The 26,772-nt window shown below is 34.6% G+C and overlaps 2 protein-coding genes across 4 annotated transcripts; both read left to right on the top strand.

The window, feature by feature from the left end:
• The first annotated feature begins 1,268 nt into the window (after positions 1-1,268).
• On the top strand, positions 1,269-5,532 carry LOC110097284. 2 transcript variants are annotated; one of them, XM_020823566.2, is made up of 14 exons: positions 1,269-1,439; positions 1,554-1,767; positions 1,840-1,973; positions 2,610-2,796; positions 2,883-3,112; positions 3,205-3,300; positions 3,804-3,896; positions 3,990-4,022; positions 4,106-4,234; positions 4,331-4,391; positions 4,468-4,523; positions 4,606-4,662; positions 4,991-5,114; positions 5,192-5,532. In XM_020823566.2, the coding sequence occupies exons 1-14, from the start codon at positions 1,329-1,331 to the stop codon at positions 5,353-5,355; spliced, it is 1,689 nt and encodes a 562-aa protein (XP_020679225.2). In that variant the 5' UTR covers positions 1,269-1,328; the 3' UTR covers positions 5,356-5,532. The 2 variants fall into 2 exon arrangements, with proteins under 2 accessions (XP_020679225.2, XP_020679224.2); XM_020823565.2 differs by having other exon boundaries at positions 1,272-1,439; positions 2,883-3,121.
• A 3,219-nt stretch (positions 5,533-8,751) lies between these two features.
• LOC110097295 (protein WHAT'S THIS FACTOR 9, mitochondrial) lies at positions 8,752-24,469 on the top strand. 2 transcript variants are annotated; one of them, XM_020823584.2, is made up of 2 exons: positions 8,752-10,461; positions 24,007-24,469. In XM_020823584.2, the coding sequence occupies exon 1, from the start codon at positions 8,837-8,839 to the stop codon at positions 10,361-10,363; it is 1,527 nt and encodes a 508-aa protein (XP_020679243.1). In that variant the 5' UTR covers positions 8,752-8,836; the 3' UTR covers positions 10,364-10,461; positions 24,007-24,469. The 2 variants fall into 2 exon arrangements, with proteins under 2 accessions (XP_020679243.1, XP_028551237.1); XM_028695404.1 differs by lacking the exon at positions 24,007-24,469 and adding an exon at positions 10,578-10,731.
• Positions 24,470-26,772: the final 2,303 nt, after the last annotated feature.

Below are 26,772 nucleotides of genomic sequence, written 5' to 3'. Positions count from 1 at the left end.
GGATATTATGCGATTTTGTTCCAAATATAACATACATTATAGATCACTTCTATATATAACTAAATATGTTAAAGTCTCCGAAATTCTAATCCTAAAATTGTTACTATCATACGATAGGAAATTATTGCGATCTTTTTAATGATTAGCCTTCGTAAGTTCTCTCTCGTTATCGGGCGGGGTAATTAGCCATGGGAGCTTGCACCTAGTAGAAACCATAACTCAGATCATAAAGTTTGCACACAATGATGACAAAATCTTTGGGTAGTGTCTTATCTAAAACTTAATCTGTCTTTTAAAAATTTACCCCGGAACCTAAATTTGTTAAAACTCTCTCCGTTAATGTAGAAGACATAAAGAGGCCGGGGCCCGAATTTTTGGAGCCCACATACCTACCCTTTGCTACATCTATCAATATAGTGTTTGAATCATATTTAATTCTATATACCCATTTATCTTATGCGACCTTTACTAATGCCCACTCCATGCCCTACCAATTATACTCGGATAGGTAACAAATTGTGTGCAAGTAGGTTTCTAGAAGAAATATAACTCAACATGATCACTAACCCTAGAGTACCGAAAATGTTAACAATTGAAAGAAAGTACAATTAGAAAAACTACGACAAATTTGTATTTTAGCTTTTTTGGTTAGGATTAATAGTTTTATGTATACAAGTCTCATTTCGAACTACTACATGAAAATGAAATTTATTGGCTATACCCAAATGAAGATGGTATAAGATAATTGTATACTTTTACTCGGATCCACTTAAAAGAGAAAGGTACCCAGTGATGATTCAGTTTAGTCAAACCTAACATCTTAATAAGAGAAACCTAACAACACTGAAGATGGTTTTATTCGAGTTCAATTAGCCCAAATCTATATAAAGTATGGTTGAAACTTCAAGACATCAGTTGAAGGATAAAATTATCTCTCAATTTTATATGCTTATTGTCAACCTGCATGATTCAGCAAATTGAATCGTTCAAGTTCCCAGTTTCCTGGTTTTGTTCCGTGAAATGGAAGGTGGTTATCATGTCATGCAATCATAGCATATTACCCCAATCCCCATATCAGGTTGGCATCGTTGAATTTTTTCAGTAGTCAGGGAATGGTCAAGTTTTCCTGAAGCGACTTTTTTGGTTAATGCTTATTATACGAAAACATTAATGTATAATAAAAACTATAAACTTTTCTGTAGATTTTTTGCTTATTAAATTCCTAAAAGAATAAAATTTCTCCTTTTGGTTGAGTTGAGGTTTTTTATTTGTTTGTTTGTTGCCCATTTAGGTGTCTTTGGTATGCTGCTTTTTTGTTTTTTGATATTATGCGCAATATTGGGTCATGCTTTGCTTTACTGTTTTTTTTTTTATTGTGCCTCAAATTATTTCCATTGCTGCAGTGCAGAGATGCTTGTTGTGCTGATCCTGCAGCGGAGGTAATTCCATATTCTAGCTATATTTGAAAATCCAATCATTTTACCCATGCAATGTAAAATGAAAATTCACTGGACTGATTATTACCCGTTTTATTTCTTAAATTTTCTTTCTAGCTTCCTCTCTATTTGTACCTACTGCGAGATTTTCACCGCAAGCTGAATGATTTTAGTTCTCCTTCATCGAGCAAACAATGTTCTACTGCATATCCAGATAAGGCATTGCCAGGCATCTGCAAGATGACAAGTTGTGAATTTCTTTGCAAGATAAAGCCAGTCTTTGGTAGTTTAAGAAAGCATCTGTGTAGTGCAGTTTCTATTCTTGGAGATGGTATATCTACTATCCAAGACCCTTTTCGTTGCTTCCTAACATTTATAATTTTATGACTTTTTTCTTTTGTAGGATCCGAAGATTGCCACGATCATTGGAAATCTCAATCATGCTCTGCTGGAAACCCAGATTTTTCAAATCTGATTGTGTCAGAAACCTCTATTGCCAGTTCTGTATTTAGAGAAGTACTTCGCTGTTACAGCAGGGTATTTGTTAGATGCACCATTCATCAAGTCCTCTATTTATGAGTAGAAAAATAGATCGCTTCCCAAATAAATCTACATTAAATTAAAATCACTTCACTGTTCATATTACAGATGACATGCATCTTACGTTTATATTCAGTTTCTTATAGTGATTATCAGATTCATATCTCTTAAGATATTACTTCTAATACATAGGTATTTTATAGATTAATTCATTTTAACGAAGTATGTGTTGATGCACTTGGAAATAAGCTTATTACCTCTTTTTTAAAATTGATATACTGAGGTCACTTTGTTCAAATCACAAACCTCTTTGTATATTAAAGGTAAGGGTTACATACGTGAACGTCTCGAGATTTTGCATTGGCGGGAGACTCGTGAACTGCTGCACCTTTTTTATTGTCTAACATTGATGTGTATGGACTTTTTTATCAACTAAAGGAACTTATATTTCTTGAAATAAATAGAAATTCAAATGAAAATAATATTCCACTTCACATTTCAATGCGGCTGTGATATCAAAGTGATTTGAGTGTATGATTATTTGGGATTCTATTATTCAGAATAATTAAACCTTTTCTCAACTTCTATGTCATCTGTGTATTTATCTTATCCCCATCTGTTTTGTGACAGCAGATTTTATCCCTTGACGGATTATACCATCAGGAGAATTTAGGAATTCTCAAGGACTTGCTTGAAGCTTTCCAGTCAACTGAAGTACCGTGCAATTTCTTTTCAGGGCTTCAACAACTTCCAACGCCTGGAAGCATAGATTACATGTATTGCGGTGTGTTCTCTTTTCTTGAGGGCATTCTAGAAAAATGTAAGATTATTGCAACTTGCACATATTTGTTTGGTTCCATTCTCTTATTTGTTACAACAGAGCTGTGAAAGTGTGATTGTCAACAGCATTGTTATCCTCATTTTCGCTAGCATCGGAAGTGGTTTTTACTCTGCAGTCACTGGTTAATTCAAAGGCGGCTTTGATCAAGTTTCAGGAAAAAAGGGGGAAGAACGTCCATATGGGATGTTCCCAGAATATTCTTGATACTCTAAGAAATAAGCTCTCCACTTCTGCCCACAAGCTATTACTATATGATTGTAGTAGTCAGGATGGTGAGACTGAATGGAAGAGAAATGTAAGACTGGTAAATTACCTAACCATGTTAGACATAGCAATATACTTATTTTTTTAATCGATTTTAACAAAAAAAATTTCTTGTAATATCAGGGGGAAGTAATACAAAAGATATTGCAGATATATCTGACAAATACCGAGTCTTCTTCTGACTTGCTAAATGAGCTTGCATGCTCAATATTGCCACAGGTACATGCATAATTATCTCATCATGGCACCAATGGCTTGTCTATATTTCTTCAATTATTTTTTTCTTAGCATTTTGAGTTAGGGAAATTCCAGATGGAATGAAAAATCCAGCTGAATAGGTCACCATGTCAGTATTTCCCTCCTGTATCCAATGAAACCATTCCATGTGGATACTACAGAAGAATTTGGCGAGCATTATCACCAAACTTAACATTTACTTGAATTAAGATACCAAGATAACTCCTTTCAGAATTAGTCTCTTTTTTTAAGCTTGAATTGATTGCATTAAGCTGATGAAGTGATAGTATACATAATATCTTTATGCTGCGGAGGTCAAAAGATAGTTAGCATTGTTCCAAGGTTAAATTTGTATTTGAAAAGTTCTGGCCATGTTCTTCGACAGACTGGGACTTCAAATAAGACATTTGTGCAATGTTTGAATGATTGCTATGGATTACTTTTGCTAGTTAGAAATAGTTATGTTTTTGAGATATCAATCTCAGGTTCCTTCGTGTAAAACAAGCAATACACAAGATGCTACACATGGATTTCCCACATTGTGCCCACCCATGTTTCTTACATGGTATAGGGTATTGGTAAGCATTTCTTATATATATCTCTTAAGCGTCCTTAATTTAGCTTAACTATTTTCGGCCTCAGATCTACTTATAGACTAATTTTGTTTGCAGCACGAAGAGAACATCAATGTTTTAAGCAAGCTGGTGGGTGATGGAACTAACAATTATGTGCATCCTAGGCATTCTAGTAAGATAAATCTCCTAAGATTATAATTGTTAATGAACAGGTCAAGGAAGTAAAGCTCAAGCATGGAGCAACTACTCAAATGGAGGTTGCTGGTAAAATTTTGGTAAAGATCCAACAATCAGTTCATGTGGTTGTTTCTTTAGTTAACCTGTGCAAGGTTCATGACAAGGTAGCATTTTTGAGTTCATGATAAGGTGTCTAATATCTTGAGGAAAAAAATATTAACGGAGCAAATCATCCCAAACAATTTCTTTAATGTTTACAGGTAGCAATGCATGCCATGGCAGTCAAATATGGAGGCAAGTATGTTGACCTTTTCCTGAAAGGTAAAACCTCAAATATCGAAGTCACCAATTTTTGGTAAACATTTTCCATGTTTCTGATAAATACAATTCATGTCAGCTTTTGATTTCCTGCAAGCCCAGTTTCAGTCACACAATGAATTGATAATTCAAATGGTAAGGCGCATAATTTCCTCATTCATCCTGCAACTCTCAAGAAAAGTTTGCCATCCCCTAATCGGCGGTCATTATTGTCTAGTTCAAAGAATTTCAGAAGGCAACAAGAGTTATCCAGGCTCTGTGCTCTGAGGCGAAGGTGTGTTCCACTCTTCCCTATTATTGCCCCGAAACTTAGGCGTCGTTTGGGACGATTTTTTTGTTGTTTTTTAAAACAGCTTTCAAGTATAAAAATTAAAATATTTATACTAAAAAGCTGCTTTAAGAAGCAGCAAAAAAATCATCCCAAATGAAGTCTTAGACTTCATTTGGGACGGTTTTTTTATTGCTTAAAGCAGCTTTCTAGTACAAAATTTTAATTTTTACATAAGAAAGCTGCTTTAAGAAACAATAAAAAAGCCATCCCAAACAAAACATTAATTTTCCTGATGTTTTTGCGCCTTTTGTTATATTTTGTCATTGATTAGGGATCAAAACGTACGATGGTTACCAGCAAGGTTCCGGCCACTAAGAGGTCCATGGAGAAGTTCTTATTCCATGTCAAAGCTCTTCTTCATAATAACTCATCAAGCGGTTGCACATTTTGGATGGGTAACTTTCACTTTCACCACACGAATTAAAGGTCTTAAATTTCCACCAAAGCATAATGTGTATTGGTAATGCGGCAGGTAACTTGAAGCATAAGAACCTATACGGCCAGGTGGTGAGTTCTCAGTTGTATAGCAATGGAGACAACGAAGCTGATCAACTAGAAGATCCAGACCGGGATGAGCTCGGTGAATCAGTAGGTGAATCAGTAGGTGAATGTGAAGAGGAAGATAATGATAATTGAATGAGCCACATTGAATCCATTCCATGAACTTCACCTCCAACTAAACAGATGAGGAAACTGATTCCAGACTGGGAAATCCTTATCTTCCTTCCTAGATTAACAACTTCCAGACTTGTAGGAATCATACTATAGGGAAGCCTGTGAGATTCGTCTTTATCTTCGTTTGGGACGGCTTTCATACTGTTTCCTAAAATAATTTTTTAGTACAAAAGCTAAAATTTTTATACTTAAAAACTGTTTTAAAAAACAATAAAAAAGCTGTCTCAAACGAAGCCTTAGATATTTTCCTTGTTGTAAGTTTTTGGTTGATTAAAAGGTGCATATAAGAAATGTGGGATATTTTCATAGTTTCTGCATTTGCTTTTGTGATAGTAAAAGTGGTCTTTAAATGGTAGGCCTTAATGTTGGATAAATATATTGGTGTCTTCCTCTTGAATCATTCTAAAAAATATGTTACATATTTTTTAGGAAAAATATAATAGATGTAAAAAGAAAAAGATTTTATTTGCTTTGAAAATTTGATAACAAAAGATAGAAAAATGTCAATCGTTTCAATTCAAATGCTATTATGGTCATTTTATATCTGATGGGTACTCTTGTAAATTAAATTGATAACAAAAAACAGTAAAAAGTTATTTTTTAAACGTACTTTATGTTTTTTATTAATTAAAATTTTATCAATAAATAGTCAAAAAGTCGTTTCAAATAAAGCTCTAAGTTGAGAGCTTACTGTCTTAACAAAACTTGGGATTAGAGGTTTGATTAAACCTCTTAGGCGTGATATATTTCGTAGAGGTCAAATAGCCCTTGAGAATTATTCTGAGATGGGGTCACTTGACATTTGAAGGTTTTGAAAGACTCTAGAAGGTACTATAATATTTTAGAAGGTTCTAAAAGATTTTAGATGACTCTAGAAGATTTTGGAAGGTTTTGGAATGTTCTAGAAAGACCTGGAGTTTTTTAGAAGATTCTAGAATATTTTTGAATGATGTGGATACTTGGAGAGTATTCTAGGATATTATAGAACACTTCATAATAGTGTAATATACATAGGTAATGGGGTGGAGTATTTTAAAGAACTCTACACATATTTTGGAGGGAATTCTAGAATATTCATAGGCATAAGAGGGCTATAAATAAAACCATCCCTTTCATTTGTAACAATCTCCTCACATCATCCAATTCTTCTATTGTAAGAATTTCCTTCAAAGCTTTTTCCCATTTACTCTCTCCAACATTATTTACTGTCTAGTCGAGTATTGTGAGAATTTAAGACAGGCTCAACACAAGCCAGAAGTCCTAAGACTCCACGAGTGACTGAAGGAAAGTTTTCCTCGTGACATTAGGCTTCCAATCAATAGTTTTTAAAATTGATGTCTCATGCATATGATTTATACGAAAGTGTGATCAAATTTATTTAAAATTACCAAAAAAAAACAAAAAAAAAAAGAGTGTGATGAGAGTTTTGGTTCAATTAACTAAATTGAAAAAAAAAAAAGTTTATTCAGAAAATACATCAAAACACACGAGCCACCATAAGAAATATAAGTATTCTAATTTATTTTACATGTTGCTCATATGCAAAATCAAAAAGCAATAAATTAACATGCACATAGCTAGCTTGGTAGATTATTATTGTGGAGCCTACAACGTCATCATAGTTAGAATTGAAGAAAAATTTGTGTTATGATGTTTGGAAAAAAAAAAAAAAAAAATCAATATAGGATATAAAGTTTTTAAATTTTTCTTAAAATGAATGCAATATAAATTATATATATATGGTACTTATTTCAAAATAGAGGAAAAAAATCTCTTACTTTTAATTTGGTCAAATTAAACTGACCTATTTTTTCTTACAAACACATTAACTTCATCTACAACTGATTATTCTAACCTTAACATTATTAGAGATTGATCATCCATGATATAGATAGTTGGGTTGAATGATTATCACATTTTAAAAAGTTACTTAGCTCATTTTGGTCTGTTGATTGGGAGCTTTGGCTATTAATCAATAGTTCTTGAGTTTGAGTCTTGTGTATGAGATGTGTGTGAGAGTTTGCCTTCATTGACCTAAATGTTCAAAATGGCTCTAATGATCGGTTTGCCAAACATGGGTGATTTGATATACTGAGAAAATGAGATACCAATAAAATATAATCTAATTGATATTAAAAATGAAATGAAGAACGTTGAAAAATCAAGCCACACTATCATTATTATAAATAATGTGTAAATCAACTTTTAGTTGTTCAATTTATTTTTTTCCCAATAATAACTATATAACCTCAAAGAGGCTCATTAGTATTACTCTGAATATATATGAGTTCACATGATACAATTGGGCTATGTCCATTAAGGATTTCTTAGTTGTTCAGTTTGATTGTATGACAATGAAATATGCTGATATTGTCACCTTAGGATATATGAGTGGTTTGTTTCTTTATTAATGATATTCTCACAACATCTTCGTCTCTTTAATTATTACTGCTTTTTCTAATACTATATATTGATCATATACATATGTGATTTCAAAAGCACACATCCGTTGTTGAGCCTATAGTGTTTGACCCAAGACACCGTTTTCTTCGTTGGGGAAGCCACATTTTTTTTTCAAATGATTCCCAACAATCTTTATACATTTTTTAAATTTATGATCCTTGTGGTAATAATGTGTACAAGCTTATGGTAATCATATATTTTTTTATATATTAGACTTGTACATACTGTGTATGATCAATTAAAAATGAATGGTGATTGAACAATTAAAAATTACAAACAAAAATCAAATTGTAAAACTATTTTTCAAAAGAAGATTAATACACATTTGTACAAGCCTGTACACACTTTATACAAGCCTGTACACAATGTGATGCAATGATATCAATCATGATCCTCGTGTATTCAGATATTGGCTGACTGCTAGCTGATCCGTATATGAATTCCTCGCTGAAGCATGGGGGCAAATTAGAGAACTTGGTTTTGCTTTGAAGGTGTACACTCTCCGATGCTGCCTCTATGAAAGGAAGAAGTTGAACACTTTTCAGTTGTAGTTGCTTCTACATGTTTCTTCTATGTTATAAAGAAAGTTATTTTTCGTACGATAGTTTTATAATCACATTTACAAAAATTTGCAGCTTTCTCAAATGGATCCTTAATTATTAGAAAGTTGCTTTCTGAAAAAATATTTTAAAAAATTTGATTAAAAAATACTTTTTAAAGTATAAATAGAATAACATAAATTATTCCAACAAAACTAAGATAAATAAATAATGAACATCCAAAAAAAGATATGAATGTGTTTAATTCAAAAGATTATAAAGAAGAACACAACACAAAAAAAAAAAAAAACTTGTGATTGCTAGATTGCTCTTTAAGCACAGCCCTGGCCCCTGAGTGATGGCGCCCCCTTGTCGATGAACCATAAACCCCCGCGTAAAACCTAGGCCCCTTCTCCGCCTACCAGCTCCGGCTTCCTTCAATGCCCCCGCCGGCGCTTTCTACCGGCCACCATCGCCACCTCTCTCTCCCACATCTCCAACGCTGTTTCTCACTAATGCAATCCCGCACCTTCATCGACGCCCGCATACACTGGGTCCGGGACCGGGGCCTTGACCATGCCGTTGAGAAGGAGAAGCACCTTCTCCCCTTCCACTACCTCAAAGACTTCCTCATTCATTCTTTCCCTTCATCCTCCGCTACTGCCTCCTCCGTTCCCCTCGACGCCATCTCCGAGCGTCGTCAAGACCTACGGCTCCCATTCCGCGCCATCCGCTTCATCCGTCTCTTCCCCAACGCATTTATCGAGGAAACTCCTGATCACTCTGCGTCCTCCTCTTCCTCTTCTTCTTCCCCTCCTCGCCCTTCGATTCGTCCCACTGACGATCTTATACTAATCCACTCCGAGGAGCTCCGTGCCTTTGAGTCCTCTCGCGACAATGCCGCCGATCGCCTCCTCCGCCTCCTGATGCTCGCCCCCTATCGCCGACTTCCACTTCCTCTAATCGACCGTCTCCAGTGGGACCTCGGCCTCCCCTGCGATTTTGTCCGCTCTCTCTTACCCGACTTCCCTGATTACTTCCAAATATCGCCTTCCTCCGGCAGGGATAACCTGGATATCGAACTCGTATGCTATCGAAAAGACCTTGCCGTTTCTGCATTGGAGGATTATGCTATGCGGACTGGTGGGTACAAGAAAGGTGCCTCCTTGGCCTTTCCTCTGCATTTTTCTAGGGGATTTGAACTCGAAAAGAAGGTGAGGAAGTGGCTGGATGAGTGGCAGAAATTGCCTTACGTTTCTCCTTATGAATCTGGATCAAACCTTCCACCAAAGAGTGATATTGCGGAGAAGTGGATTGTTGGGGTTCTTCACGAGGTTTTAAACATGTTGATTGGGAAGAAAACTGAGATGGAGAACTTGGTTTTACTTGGCCAGCATCTTGGGCTGCCAGCGGGGTTCAGGAAAGTGATTGCACATCATCCAGGAATATTTTATATATCAAACAAGCTGAGGACACAGACGGTTGTCCTCAGGGAAGCATATAGGAGGGATCTTTTAATAGTGAAGCATCCGATGATGGGGATTAGGTATCGTTACATTCACCTTATGCATAAGAATCGGAATAGTAGTGGGAAAAAGAAGAAGGGTCGGAGTTCCAGGAGGGTTGCTCTTTCAGTGGAGGATGATGAAGATCACGAAGCTGAAGCTGAAGGTATGGAGGAAGAGAGGGAGGAGGAAGACGATGCAGATTATAAGTTCTCAGAATCCTCTGATTTTGAATCTGAGGATGAAGAGAGTGATGATGATGATGATAGAGTTAGAGATGTTAATCTTTCTCCTACTACTCAAGAAATTCAACCAAGAATCCCATCTCCAATCAGAGCAAGCCCTATAGAAAGGAGACTTCTTACTAGTAAGATCAGAAGAAATGAGATGCATAAGGTTGGAAAGAGAAATTCCGCAGGTGCAAATTGGAGGGTGCCACCAAAGAGTAGGATTTCAGTATAGATTTATGATCTCTGTGTTTGGGCTTGTCTGATGATGTTCTACGTGCTTAGTGAACTTCCAAGCAAAACTGCCCGGGAAAATACTACATGACTCTGCAGGTACCATATATCTTATATTTTTTCCTTTGCTTGTGGGTCAGTTCAACACTTCAGCTGATTGCTTCCAGTGTTGTCAGTTATATGTCAGTCGAGTGATTATGGCTTTTTTTATGCAGGTATAGTTATATAAATGCATGGTTTTAAAAACCGGATCGAATCGGCCGGTTCGACTGGTTCAACCGGTAATATGGTTAGTTCGGTCCTCATGAACAATTAGCCAAGCATCAAACCAGTGAGAACTAGTTTGAACTGTTGGTTCAACCGACTTTTAAGAACCGGTCAGTTCCATTCATAATCTATTTAAATAATTTAATTTAATATAAATATTAAATTAAGTTAAATATAACATATTTTATTTAATAATGGTCAAAATTTTTATAATAATTTATATTAAATTTAACATAAATTAGGAATAGTTTATATACAAACTAAATTTATTTTTAGTCACAAATTTATGTCATTATATATGTAGAATTTTTGTTTGTTGAATTGTTATTTTATATTTGAATAAAATTAGAATTTATTATGTCATCTGGTAACCCTGGTTGAACCATCGAATCGTGAACCTCTCATTCTTCCGGTTCGTTATCTGGTTCGATTTTCAGAACCTTGTATATATGTCTTGTTGTGCTAACTTGACAATCTTTTGCCTTAGTTGCTTTGATGAGAAATTTTCCTTTAAAGCAAAATTGTTAAATGCGTTGCTTTTATTGAAACTTGAACCTCCTCGAGTGGCATGTTATCTATGATGAACAAATTAATTTACTAGAATGGAGGGCCAGCATAAAAGATTTGAGCAAGAAATGAAGGTTTCAAAGAAGATTAGTAAAAAAAAAAAAAATGTTGGTTCGTCTACTATAGTAGGAATTAAGAAAAAACATTTATCCGTGTAGCATGTGAAATCAATATGTAGAAGAAACATTTTATCTCAAATAAGCCCAATCACACCCATTAGTAACCTTTAATATAAAAAATTTTGACCTCCAGGATGAAGATGTATTCCAAAGAGCCTCTCCTACGGAGGGGACCTAGTTCATATTTCACTATCATATGAGAATCCTTTACGGGCAATATACGTTGCTTTTGTACTTTTTGATGAACAAAAGTTAGATTATATTGATTTTTAACGCAAGAATCAAGACATGTTTGACTGGAGTTCAAGAGATATGATTGAAATTGTCTTTGATATAATTATGCATTCCCTCAAAATAGGCTCAACATTTAAGCCATACTTTTATAAGAAGTGAAATTTTGTACCATATCATCTATAAGTGATCGAGCATAAAGTTGATAAACTCTTAGAAGTTGAATTCATATGAATACTCTAGTTCTCTTGGTTAGCAAATGTTGTTCTGGTTAAGAAGGTTAACAAGGCCTGAAGAATGTGTTGATTACACTGGCCTCAATAGAGTTTGCCCAAAATACATTTTTCTGTCTCCCTTGTGTAGATCAACTCGATGACACCACATATGGACGTCAAATGCTTATTTTTATAGATGCTTACTCTGATTATAATCAAAATAAGATGAACCTTACGAATGAATAGGCTGCTATTTTCCAAATGGATAAAGAGTTATACTGTTATTAAGTGATGCCTTTCATGTTGAAGAATGTCAATGGAATGTACAAAGTCTCAAGAATAAGATGTTCAAAGATCTCATAGGACATACTATCAAAGTATATGTTGATGACATTATGGCGAATATCTTGAAAGATCATAACATATCTCTTTGAGCGTTGCTTCCACCTCCTCTGACATTCCAATGTAGGACTTAGCCATGTGCGCCCTTAGGATCGTCTCAAGCAAACTCTTTGGATTTATTGTCACCCATTGTAGGACTCCTAAGAGGATCAAGGTGCTTTGAGATGTGATGCCTCCAAGAATATTAAAGTGGGATAATGCCTGAACGAGCAAATATTAGCAATGTCTCATTTTTTTAGACAGCTCTAGAGACAAATACTTGTCATTTTTTAAGACATTGAAGTGTATTTGTAGCACTGCTTTAAATGAACATATGATTATCAGGTTGCCTTTGAACAACTCATGGCATACCTGGCTTAATCCATTCTACTATCAAAACTAATCCAAGTTGAGATGTTATATATATATATATATATATATCTTAATTTGTCCTCAATGCAACAAGCTTAGTTGTAGTACGAGAGGTAAATGCCTATCCACTATTTTACATCTTCTCTAACATAAGGGTACTATCTACTAGCAGATAAAATAGCCTTGGACTTGGTGTTTTCAATGTAAAAATTATGATCATATTTTCAAGCCCACAATATTGGTGTTTACACCCATTTTTCATTAAGGGCTATCCAACAAAAAACAGAGAAATCTAGAAGATCGATATCAAATCACATGTGCTTATAGAGTATGTGGTCAAATGGGCATTGCATGTCTATCTTGCTTTAGGAAGTGATAGGGCTGGGATCCTAGTTATCTTCCCTCAGCAAAACACCTTAGAATATAAATTCCCGTTAAAGTTCATTGCAACCAATATTGTCGCCGAGTACGAGACCTTTATTATGAAGTTAAGACTTTCTATTGACAAAGAAGTTTAGAATTTGGTTGTTCATGTTGACTCTTACCTTGGGGCTTCTCATCTCAAGAGGGATTTTGATGCTCATTTTGCTCAATTGTCACAGTATTTCATTCGGTAAAATCAATCCTTACTCACATCAATTCATTCCAATGATAATATTAAATTCTTTTAGGGGTAAAAAAATAAGTACTAACGCTAACTTCCTACAAGTGATCTCAAGCTCACACTGATAAATCTTATTCGCAATTATCAAATCCTTTGTTGGTAACATAACAGATAATTCAGGATATAATAGCATAAGAGCTAAACTTAAAACATTAAGAAGATGCTCATACATAAATGAATGACTAGTATTAGAATAAAAAAAAGAATACTATAAGATCACTCAAAAATATATGCCATACCTGTTACCATATATGGAGCTTCCTTTGCCTTCTGCTTAGTCAGACTATAGACTTTGGGCTGAATTGGAGGGGCACTACCAATTATCGTTGACTCCCTTTGCACTCTTGACAGCCTTCCACTAAATTTGCATTGGCTTCGCATTGTCGATCTCTCGCAACAACTCTAGATAGGGCTACTACTAATGGCTGCCTTTGACTTCCTCTTGCCTCTGATCTACCTTATGGTATATTCTGGGGGCATTAAGCCACCTTGTGACCAGACTGACCATAACAGAAACACTGACCAATATAGCATTAACATTTACCAGAATGCCTCCGACCATAATATCCACACAACGGAACATTATTAGCAATCCACTTCAGAACCTTCCTTCCTGGGCCTTCCACCATAACCAAACCTGAGCTTCTTTCCACTAACTCCACTCATGGAGGGCTCCCCTCCAAATCTTTTCCTGCTTAGATCCCATCTTTGCTGAGTAGCCATCAGATCATTTTTCATTAATCTGGCTCGTTCCACCAACTCAGACAAATCCCAGATATGAACTGGCACCATCGGATGCCTCGGACTGTCTGTCAATCCTTTTAGAAAATGACAACATTTTTCTTCCGGCTTGTTGACTAACTGAGGAGTATACTTGGCTAGAGATGTAAACTCTGCTTCATACTGCATTTCATATTTGCTTCCCTGGACCAGCCTCAAGAACTATTCTTGCATTTATTGTCTCGCAGATGATGGTACAAACCAATCTCTAAAAGTCTCTACAAATTCTTTCTAAGAAATTTTAGCATTTGCTTTGTCTTGAAAATTTTCCCTTCGTTGTCCTACCTACCAGTGCTCAGTTTTCCCATCTAAAAGAAATGCTGACAACGACATCTTCCTATGTTTTGGACACTGCATACTGTCAAATGATTTCTCCAATCTCAACAGTCAATCTTCTGCAGCCTGTGGATCTATAGCTCCTTGAAAACGGGGAGGTCAATCTCAAGAATAACTATAAATGACAATCTATCTCATCTCCCGTCACATCTAACATCTTACTGTAAGCTTCTCCCATCAATTGCGTCACTAGCCCAACAAACTGCATTATTGAATTTGGTGTTACTGCTTTGACAATACTATGAATTGTAGTAGCTATGTAACTTTGTCCATCAGCCGCTTCAGAGTCTTGAGGGTCCATTTATAACAATACTTTAAACGATTTAAAACAAGAAGATTCAATAACATGTTCAATTATTTACAATTACTCATACATAAATTAGCATCAAATTATTTAACATCTCTTTTCTAACTTACAAATATTTCCTACGGCTCTAGTACTGATTCAATTTTTCCCAACCGTTGCTCTTATATTACTCTATAACGTTCCAAGACCTAAAGGAGGAATTTATCTTATCCTCTTTTTTCATTTATTTATTAATTCTTAAACCAACATTTCATTTCTCCAGAGTCATCTAATCATCCAAAATAGTATAAAATGAACATCCAGATATACATACATAATATTTCTTCTAAATTATTTAAATAATAATAGTTTAGAATACAATGGTCGCAACAAGACTTAAATATATTCTAAACTTCAACATCATATATACTTTATAAAATCAAATTTCCCGCTCCTTATCATACTTAATCTACTTACAGAACTTTTGTCTTTTAATGAAATATTTTAAATAATAGGATGAGTATAAAATTCATTAGGCCAATCATTTTTTCTTAAATCAGAGTTCAATTTATAGTTCATAATTAAAATAAACAAAGTTAGAAAATTACTGGTTACTCTACAATTTTGACATTAGATCATATGAATATGAATGTAGAGATGCATATATATAAATGTCCACTTATAACTCCATTTATCATCTCACACCTGCTTGAGGTAGGTGTAAAGCAGAGTTAGAACAGAGCGGAGTATATTTCAACACAGAATCATCTTAGAACCAGAGCATAATAGAGTAGTCCAGAGCAAGCATATATTTGCAATTGGGCCAAACACAAAATTTAAAGCACAATTTTATTTTCACAACAGAGAAGTGTCTCTACATGTTTGCAGCCATGGTTAAGCCTGAAATATTCAAGCACAAGTATTATGAAGGAAAGATGCCACCTTAGACTTGGAATACAATAAATCTTCGTAAGGATTATCTACAAATTTCAGCATACAAACTATTATAAACTGGATCGACCCGATCCATGCTCTTTGTATTTTCTTTTTCTTTACTGAATGACAAACCGACAGGCTCCCCACGCATGCAATTAGCCCCACTTCGACCTCCCTTCACATGACTTCACCCAACGTTGCCTCGACTCTAATCATGATTAAAACTTTCACATGATTCTCTAGCGAGACCCCCTATAGCCGCCAGATGCCCCCTCTCATTGCTCCCTCTCTCCTCTCGACCCTCGTCGAATCCTTTCTTTCTTTTGAAACCCTAGCCGCCAATTTGTCCCAAGGTGATAACAACAAGCATTTCTCCCAATTTCTGCTCCTACAATATTGAGATCCTCTCCTTCCTTCCTTTTTGTTTGTTGTGTCCCAAATTATATGCATTCTCTCTTTTATAACATTTAAGCTAGATTCATTTAGTGTTGATCATATTATAGCCTTGAATCACTATTATGGTTGGTTTTATCTTGCATTGGGAGAAAGACTTGTTTAAGTTTGATGTTCGAGTAGATTAAATCCTATCTTATCTTGTATCTTTGTTAGGCATTGTAGGTGTATTGTTAATCTAAATTTATTTGTGAGGGACCTTATAATTTATGGTCCACTTAATGTGACTAGTTGGAACGTACGGTTGGTCACTTATATTGGTAATTAAATTTAGCGATGGTCATGTAACTTAGATTGATTAGGAAATTTAAACTCTTATGTCTTAAATTGTGTACTTATAATTGATTGATTTTGTTTCTTATAGGGCATTTGCTTGGTGAAATTTAGTACACCGAAATTGAATATGAAATTCATTTCAACCTGCTATTTATTATTGGATAATTGTACCCCTCTTTGTAAGGGGTATAATCCATAATATTTTGTATTAGGGTCTTAGATTATTGGTTTGTTTGCTAGTTTTATTTATTTATTTTTTGTAAATTTTTTTATTATATACATATGCTCGTAGATATCTTTTTATGCTCATCATTATAATCAATTGCATATATAAATTTATTTTGATTTATTGTTGCATAAACTCCTGTATATTAATCCTTATAGTAGATATATTTTTATGCGTGTACTCCTATTGAATACATGAATAATATCCTTGCAAATCATAACTTACTATGTAATAACATTTGTTATATTAAATATATAATATCATCGAAAACTTGTTATGACAAACTTAAGAACTGCACGCTTGTGTGTAGGTCAATTGAATCCTTTTAGATATTAGCTCGCTAGATCGTAGACCCACAGATTGATGACTCTATAGGAAATCATTTGAATTTTTTGGGGTTGGTGTTTATCTTCCAAATGCATGGTATTTGAAAAAAAATTGATTATACATATTTATCGATGTATAAATATATAGACATGAGTTACACATGTTGAATGATTCATAAGTCATATTGAGGTATTATGATACTTAGCATGATTAAATATGTAAACCTTTGAATGATATTGCATTAGTGATAGTTTGATATACATTTTTATAATATAATTGTCCTAGAACTTGTTGTAGAAATTATGACATGTTGCAGTGTTAATATCGTCATATTAGAACCTGTCATAGAAACTATGACATGTTGCATTGTTACATTGATATATCGATTACTTGTTGCTATGTAATCACTCTTATCTTTTTGTTTATTCATATTGTATGCCTCATTTTCTTATGGCTTTTGCTTTAATATAAAAGAATAAGTTGTTGTATTTGAATTCTAAAACGATGTTTTTGTTAACTTTTCTCATAGTAGGTCCTATTGGAGTGGTTGGTGGACCATCATTATGGAAGTAGATTTACCAACCATAGAATAAATTTGCTATTTTTATGTTTGTTTTAGTAGGTCATTTGTATTCTCTTTTGAGGGTTGTGTAGTTTTATTTATGTAGTTTTTTCTTCAAGGTCTTTTTTTTTTCATGCAGGTTTTCCTACCTTATTGATGTACCAACATTTAGATTTATAGTATTGAAATCAAACTTTATTTTCTCTTCCATTATTTACTTTGACATGTTTTATATAGATTATTTATATGTGAACTTTTCTTTTTTTGCATACAAAATATTTTTTTTTCTTCATCGCATTCTGTGCTACTAGGATGTACCACCTTTTAGATCTGGGATGTGACACAAACTATCATGTATTTTGCATTTATTTTTCAGAATAAATTAACTTGCAATATTAACGTAATATTATTCTTATTAGAATAATAAGTTTTGGACCTTTGGTTTCTTTCCCTCAAAATTTTTAATCCGAACTTTATCTTCTCTGAGCATGTCATGGTCATTACTTCAAAAAATGAATAAAAATGATTGATCATCATCTTTGAATCAAGAAATATGTGATCAATGTCGCATCTTAATCAGAGGATGATTGGTCATAGGGGATTTAATTCATTGTATTCCATTATGAGTCTAAGTCATCGAGTAACACTCTGATAAGCAACCTAAGATGTATAAAATCCTTGGTGGATTCCTTTATGCCTCCCATACTACAGGTTAAGATTTGGGGTAGCACCCCAACTAAATAATCTAGGGCATACATAATTCCTAAGAAAAATTTTAATGATGCGGACCAAAGCCTCTAGGCTAATTATTTGAGGAGCTTGGTTAAATTACAAATCCTTTTGGCCTCACGGTCCAACTTGTAATTACTAATGTTTTGAAAACTGGATCGAACTAGCCGGTTTGACCGTGAATTGCTCAAGTTGCTGGTTCAGTTAGTTTTAAAAATTGGATTTGCATTGAACGGGCTCGAACCATTTTATATTTCTTGTTCAACCTGAAATGTCGAACTGATATTGATTTTATTGAACCAGTTGGTTCTATACAACAACAAGCATTTATCCCACTATGTGAGGTCTGCTACATGAATACTTTTTCTCCATTGTGTTATGTTGAAAGTTAAATTATCATTTAAACGTAATAAAAAAAGGTCATTTCTGATATTTCTAATCAAGTATTTTTAGGTCTACTTCTATCTTTCTTAGTATAGACCAAATCAAATACTTATACTCTCCTAAGTTATCAGTAGGCAGATGCTTTATGTGACCTAACCATCTAAGTCGGCTCTCACTAATCTTATTTTCCATTGGAGCTATTCAAACCTTTTCACGTATATTCTTGTTTCACATTTTGTCTCTAAAGTTGAAGCCACTCATCCACCTCATCTTCATCTCTGCAACACTTAATTTATGTTTCTCTTTTAATGACCAACATTATGCGTTATAAAGCATTACAACTCTCACCATCATCTTATAAATCTCTCTTAAGTTTGAGGGGAATTTTTCTGTCACACAAAAGACCCGATGCATTTCTCAACTTCAACTATCCAACTTGAATTTTACTAATAATTTCTTCTATTTCACCATCACTTTGAACATATGTTGCACCAATACAACTATTTATGAAGGCATGTTGTATCTGATACACCGATACACAGATACACCTCTGATACGACATTGATACGTGTCGGATACGGCTTTCCCATATCCAATTAAAATACTATTTAATTTCAAAAGGACACGCGTATTGTCCAATACGCGCCCGTTAAAAAACAAAATAAAATCGAAAAAAGGCCCGTCATATTTACTTTCGCGGTTGCGAGCGAGGTTCTCTCATTTCTGAGATGGATTTGAGTCTTTTGATGATATGGGAATATTAGAAATTGATAATCTTTCATTTGATGAGCCTGAATTAGAAGCTATGATATTTATTAAAGATGATATAGAAGTTCAAATACAAACCAATAAAAATGCCAATAATATCATTCCTTCTATTGCATAGTTTAAACTTCATGTGCTAGATAATTTATGTTTATGCTTTTGTTGTTGTACTAGACATTTAATGCTTACTTTTATTTTGATATTAAAAGCTACAAGGCTACAAATGATCTACAAATAATGTTACTTTAATATTTTTTTGTAAGTTCAAATATTATGTTTTAATTGCTTTCTTAATTATTATGTATGATTTATAAATTATAATGCCGTGTCTGCGCCGTACCCGTATCCTGTATTTTTAAGAATTGATGTGTCCCATATCCATATCGTGTCGTTTCTGTATCGGTGCAACATAGCTTTGAATTATAGACTTTCGATATCTAAAATTTGTATTCTTTTGCCCACAATATGAAAAATTAGAAGTAAAAAATCATATGAATATAAAGATCAAGTTCCTTTATATATTTGTTTATTGCTTAAACAATTTTTTTTACTACAACAACATAGTGCGGGAATTATTATCCATTAGCCACTCAAATATTTTCTAGAAAACAAATACTTTAAAAAATTAAATTTTTTTTGGAGTATCTACACTTCAAGGGGAGCATAAAAAAAATTCCAGTATGGCATGCATACTAATCGCAAGAAATTATTGAAATTTTCAATTGTCAAATGAATATATTTTTTGAAGTTGCGGTTCATGAATTTTCTAGCCTATTAAATGATAAAATCTATGAAGTTATCCCAAGGATTAATCTACACCCATAAAAAAAAGTTAGGGATTTTGTGGCAAAAGAACAAAACATAAAAAGTTTTCAAAGCCTCTGATTATTGAAGGGACATATTTGATGAAATCACAATTTATAATTTTTTTTACATAATCGATGGAGGCATTTAATATGAAAAAAAATTTTGAAGATGGCCAACAATGTCAAATATAATAATTTTTTTTATCAATGGTTTCACCATAAATGTCAATAGCACACGATGCGGTGCACATATGACACTATTTGCTTGACGCGACACAACACATCAAAATAGCTCACGCTACTTGCGCCATGCATGGACAATGACGCATGGCTCAAATTTCACGCACAACTTTTTTAAAATGTTATAGATTTTAATTATAAATCATAATTTTTTTAGGTTTGTGTATGAAAATTACATTGAATTAATAATTAATTAAACATCAAATTAATAAAATATTAAAAAGACTAAGAAATTTAACTTTTTGTAAAATTTAAAGCTATCATTTTTGCTATTTAGCAAAAAAAAGGATTAAATCTTTACATATTATCATTTGTTTAAAAAATTAGATGAATACAATGTGAATAAAATGGAGAAATTCATGAAGATTTGTCAAAATCATTTAAAAAATAGAATCAAAATACTGCTAATTTTTTTGAAGAACATCTTTTCACCAACATATTTGCATCACTTCAGCTGTGATTAGCCGCTACGTTATTCTCTTTTTTTTTTAATTAAACTTTGAGGACGATGATCTTCTCATAGAAGAAAATTGGAGTCTTAAAATGGGGCGAAAAATCTCACCTTAAAATTCTGTATGTTTGAGGACAATCAACATTTTGCAAGGAAAAATTGGAATCTTAACATGGGGACTGTAAACCTTAACCATCTCCAATAGTAAAACTCATGCTGGACAATTTTTTCTATTATGGAAAAAAAAATGAAGCTTACAAGGGAGAACTGTGCTGCTCTCCTGGTTTTTGCCCAATTTTAGGCTTGAATAAGCATTTTTTGGGGTCTCTGGAATTATTTTGTTGTTGTTTCAAACTCAATTTTAGATCTTTCAGAGCCTAATGAGGCATTTGCAACTAAATTTGAGCAATTTGGAAGTGTTTCTAGTAAAATTGTTTCAACAATTTTTACGTCAATTGATGTGCCAACTTAAAGGAAAATTGAAATTATGGAGGATATTTACTTTGTTTAAGGTCTCGAGGGGAGGTCCACCGAGGAGTGATTGTGCCATGCGAATTATAATATTGTGTCGCAAATATTTTTAAGGACTTTATATATATATATAGACAATAGAGATCTCAACATCCAAAAATAAGGGACAATTGGCATTTTATCAGGTGTGAATCTCAATATTGGAATTGAACATTTTTGGATTTAAATTTGGGATCCAAGCTTTGATTTTAGCATGCTTATAATCGAACTGAATGTTTCCATAAGGCAAACTCAACAATACTAGAAGTGATCCAATCCAACTTTGAATGAGCCTAAATTAAGCACTTTAAGTATGGATTGAAATTTTGGGGTGTTAATTGTTGGACTAAATGGTCTCTAAATATTACTTGCGAATATTCAATTTGAGCTTCTCGAAGAGACAAACGTAAAGAGCACAAGATCTCTTAAGTTTGTCATCATTAAGGCAAACATTTAAAAAACACCTTATGATCGAGGGAACTTTTTTAAGCTGTTCGATGAAGTGTTTTGAATTGTAGCTATATTAATAGAGAATGCCACTATCGAAAAGTATAAATAGATATCCATTCTTTACATTAAGGAGACCTTGATAGGAGATCATATAGAGCTTAGAAGTTTAAGGAATCCTAGTGCTCTATTTGACCACTATCGTTCGATAACTTTCGTCTAACAACTATTGCTCGACCATCTGGTCCCTCTAGTCTGATCGCAGGAAGGTTTGTAGGTCTTGCACTCTCGCTTGTCCGGCCCTAGACCCTCAAGAGAGGGAATTCTCAGCTCTTTCCATATGCACACAAGAGGAGGTCCTGCGCTCGACTTCTCTCGCTTCTGCTCGGTCAAATGTGGATGTTGCATGCGAGGGGAGCCCTCTCGCTTGATCTCTCCCTTGTCTTGGACGCACGAAGGAAGAAGAAGGACCAATATTTCTTAGAATTCTGGCAATGAAGGCCGGTGGTGGGAATCTACACTCCTCATAATTCTAGCAATGAATGCTGGTGATGAGAACTCATATTCCTCATAATTTTGACAATGAAGGACAGTGGTGGGAACCTGTATTCTTCAAAATTCCAGCAATGAAGGCTGGTGGTGGTAACCTGTATTCTTCAGAATTCCGATAATGAAGGCCGATAGTAGGAACCCGTTGAACCAACAAACGCTAGCTCCTTCGAGGTAGGATAAAGTGATTCTATTCTCTCTGTAGCCTCACCCTCTATATCCATAATCGATTTCCTACTTAGGAAAGTAGCGTACTTCATTATCTGCATGCTCACCAACTCTTTAGTCACTGTAAGCACACACTGGATTGTAGCAGTGAACTGCCTTATCACCAAAAAAGTCATCTTCTTCCCCATTGTGTGCATCATCTGGACAACTCCACGTATCAGGACTATTCTATCGACGAGCTTCGAATCCTACAAACTGACTATAGTCCAAATCTGACCGGCAAGGTTCTCAATGACGATTCCTTCAACGACAACGAAGAATGCGAGAATGTTTTGAGGGATTGATCCCAGTGGCGGATATCTTGGGAGAGATAGATTTCTTATGTTATCGAGAAGGTGGCTTTTACCTTCTTATAATTTTCCAGATTTGAGGGTAGCGGATCAGGAACATGCAGAAGCGGTCGGGATTTGGGGCAAGGAAGGGCTTCAGCACACGCACAGGGGTTGGTTGTCTCTGCTTAGGCACGCACACACGCAGTTCCTGCTCGCTCCCTCTCTTGATCCTCTTCTTCACTCGGTTCGGCCCCCAGGTAGGCAACGCACGAGAGCCGCACGTAGAAAACCACAAAGTGGAATCCATCTCACTTGCTTGGCTGCCTTAGATGCACGTGAGCAAGAACATAGCTCAAGAACTAGCTTTCACTCTCTCACGCTGTCATTTTTTAAGAAGATCTGAATGCCTTGCTTTGATACCATGATAAATTCAGAGAATTGGAGAGGGAAAATGCCTAATTTTATTATATAAAACTATTCCTATTTATAGATCTATACTAGATATCTTAATAAAGAAACAAATAAATACGCAATCATACATAATTTCCCTAATATAATCCTTCATAAATCAGCCACCTAAATATGGAAGTAGATTGACGTGATTCAGGTGAGACTCCCACGGATCCCCATCCTGGCCATGGGATCAAGAGCCATGGGATGGTTGAGATTAGAACGTATCTTGGTGAGCCTTCAACGGATCCCCATGCTAGCCATGGGATCAAGGGCCAAGGGACGGTTGGGATGTTAGCAATTTCATTTTTTATGAAATGTGTTATTTTTAATTTGAATTTGTCTATAATTTGCTAACCAATTTTTCTTTTTGCATATATGCCATCTATATCAAGAAAATTTTCCATAATATTTCTGAAAGTAATTCTCAGCTGGTAGAGGACATTTATATCCTGCAGCATCTTATTTTTGAATAACAAGCTTACCTTTTACATTTGGAGCAATTTTCTTATAAATAGCAGCTGGTTGAACTTTGTCTAGTAATTAGCTGATCACAGCTCTAGAAAAATACTGCTTGCGAAGAGTTCATTGTCTGTGGAAGAGAGCATGAATTTAAGAGAAAAAATATAACAAGAAATAGATTTAGAAGAATAATTTCCACTTGCATTTCATGTTTAGTTTCAACTATGACAGCAAGCTAACAATTTTGTAGTTTTAAGCGTGTGATTGGTTACAGTTGTTACTTCTGACTTATTGATTTTCCTATCCATTGCTCTTCAAATGGAGACTTGAAACTTCTTTTCTTACTTTTTCAGGTTGAACATTTGAGTTGCTGGATTTACCATGAAGTAATTGTCGACCCGGCCATTTTACGCGACTTGTATCCATTTTCTAAACCAAATTGATGCTTTCCAGTTGCACCGCCGGCAAGCTGGCTTGACAGGAAGGTGAAGCTAGTGCCTTTAAAAGCTTAACTTTTGCAAAACTAGTTGAAATGCATATGCTCCAATATAGTAGGTTTCATTTTTTTTTTGTAAGTTCTCTTAGCACGGCTTTGAGTGAATGCATTTTTAATTCATGAAGAACTTATTTTTAATACCCTTTCACTTACTGCATCATTTGTATTATGTGAACCTATTGTACAATAAAGTTGCGGGCAAACATCAGATCTGTAGCATGAAGATAATGTTGAAAATATAGCTAGTGATATGAACTAAACTATCAATCGGCTAACATTACTGTTGGATTAAAATTGATCTAAATTTGATAGAATAGTGATTGATCAATTGTGTTGGCTGACTAACAATGTTAATCGACCATGAATTATGTGAGTTTAATCTTAGCTGGTTAATATCAACATATACCGAATCGAACTTGGACCTTTGGATTTAAGGTTAAAGTTGTTAGGTATGCTCTAATTAGCATTGCTAAACAAATTGTATCTGCCATGCCAAAAAATCAGTCAGATTAAGTAATCTATTATAATCCATGAAGGTTTCTTAGCATTAAGAAATTTTTGCTATTCATATTGTGCCATTTCATAAATTGGCTTTTTATGCAGTTGATTTCGGTCAGGAAATCTCCTGAAGTAATGGATGGGTTGTGATGTAGAGGGTTTCGTTTGAAGATCTTATCAGGAGAAGGGCATGCTTTGAAGGACTTCAATAATATTTCTCTCATTTAAATAATTAAACCACAATAATAAGCATTATGGTTTTAGTTAAAAAAAAAGGACTTGTAAGGACACAACAACAACAACATCAACATCAAGCCTTTATCCGGGGTTCGCGACATGAATCCTTTTTTCTCCATTGTGTCTTGTTAAGAGATAAATTCTCATTTAAATATAATAAAGAGAGGTCATTTCTAATATTTTCTAACCAAATCTTCTTAGGTCTACCTCTACCTTTCTTAACATAAGCCAAATCTAATACATCTAATCTCCTAACCGTGTCATCGGAAGATCATTGTTTTATGTGACCAAACCATCTAAGCTGCCTCTCTCTAATCTTATCTTCCACTGGAGCTACTCCAACCTTTTTATGTATATGCTCGTTTCGTATCTTATCTCTAGGAGTAAAGCCACTCATCCACCTAAGCATCCTCAAATATGCAACACTTAACTTAATATTATGTTTTTCTTTTAATGGCCAACATTTTGCGCCATAAAGCATTGTAGGTCTCACCACCATCTTATAGAATTTTCCCTCAAGTTTGAGAGGTACTTTTCTATCACACAACATGCCCGATGCATTCCTCCACTTCAACCATCCAACTTGAATTCTACTTATAATTTCCCAATATATTTTACCATCACTCTGGACAATAGACCCAAGATATCTAGAACGTGTACTCTTATTAATGACTTGATCGCCTAAAGTCACAATCCCCTCACCAGATCTATTACAACTAAAATTACACTCCATGTATTCGGTTTTAGATCTACTCAAACGAAAATCTTTCGACTCTAAGATTGACCTCCATAGTTCAAGTTTACCATTCCACTCCCTCTCTAGTCTTATCAACAAGAAGAATATCATTAGCAAAAAGCATAAACCAGGGTACATTCTCTTGCAAATGTTTAGTAATGACATCCATTACTAAAGCAAAAAGATACGGGCTTAAGAATGATCCCATATCCTAAAACATTAATTAAAGTAAAAAAATACATAAATAATATTTATATATTGATCAAGCGGTTGTCATCAGCTCTGTTTTTTGAGTAATATTGATGGTGGATGATGTTACTAACAAATGAAGTAATGCTACATGTTCATTTGATGGGCCCAATGTAATCTCACTAGATTAAAACGATTCAACATTTGATATAGTTGGAGCTAGGAATCAGCAGTCAGATTCGAGCCCTCAGCTTATATTTTCATTGAAAATTGAAAAACTGGGCGGGGTCATTGATGCAACCAAATTTTTAGGAAATTAAAGGCTTGGATACTTTGGTACTCTTTTAATTGGAGCCTTCGATATGAATTCAGATCTTCCCGAAGTTGGAAGTATAGTTGCATGCTTTTCTCATTGCATCAACAGATTTATCGTCATATTTGCATGAATAATGAATGCTCATATTATCAATTGTGAATATACAAAGAGTATTCATAATGCTTTGGGTTTTCTAAACATATTTGGCGATTCAATATCACAACACATTTCTTCTTGTATTGGTATATTTTTGGCATGATCCTTGAATCTCTCTGACATAAACTGTGATGTTGGGCAAATTATTACGTCTGGTCACCGGATTTAGAAATAGGTCCGGATATCCACTAAAAATTTGACGCGTGAAATGTACACTTGTCCGTGAAATTTTAAGTCAAGCGTGCCGAAAGCACAGTGAAAGTGCAGGTAAAGCACAGTCAAAGCGCACCCAAAGCTCAGTCAAAGCGCACCCAAAGCGCACAGTCAAAGCACGGTCCACGTGACAACTTTTTAGTGGATGTCCGGACCTATTTTCTAGGTCCAGTGGCCGGACGTAATAATTTGCCGTGATGTTGGTGTGCTATTTATTATCTCTTTGACAATCTTATGGTGGTGCTTAGTCTCCTAAATCTATATGAAATTAGCTACTT

This window comes from Dendrobium catenatum, unplaced genomic scaffold (genome assembly GCF_001605985.2).
Source record: "Dendrobium catenatum unplaced genomic scaffold, ASM160598v2 fragScaff_scaffold_71, whole genome shotgun sequence".
NCBI lineage: Eukaryota > Viridiplantae > Streptophyta > Magnoliopsida > Asparagales > Orchidaceae > Dendrobium > Dendrobium catenatum.
The sequence above is the reverse complement of the archived record's forward strand: the minus strand, read 5'-3'. Positions and strand labels throughout refer to the sequence as shown.

Excerpts from the sequence above, each read along its gene's own strand:
- LOC110097284 (XM_020823565.2), top strand. The coding sequence starts at position 1,329 with ATGCGCAATATTGGGTCATGCTTTGCTTTACTGTTTTTTTTTTTATTG. Across the intron at positions 3,301-3,803 it reads CATGCTCAATATTGCCACAG|GTTCCTTCGTGTAAAACAAG; the intron begins GTACATGCATAA and ends TATCAATCTCAG. Across the intron at positions 3,897-3,989 it reads TTACATGGTATAGGGTATTG|CACGAAGAGAACATCAATGT; the intron begins GTAAGCATTTCT and ends TTTTGTTTGCAG.
- LOC110097295 (XM_020823584.2), top strand. The coding sequence starts at position 8,837 with ATGCCCCCGCCGGCGCTTTCTACCGGCCACCATCGCCACCTCTCTCTC.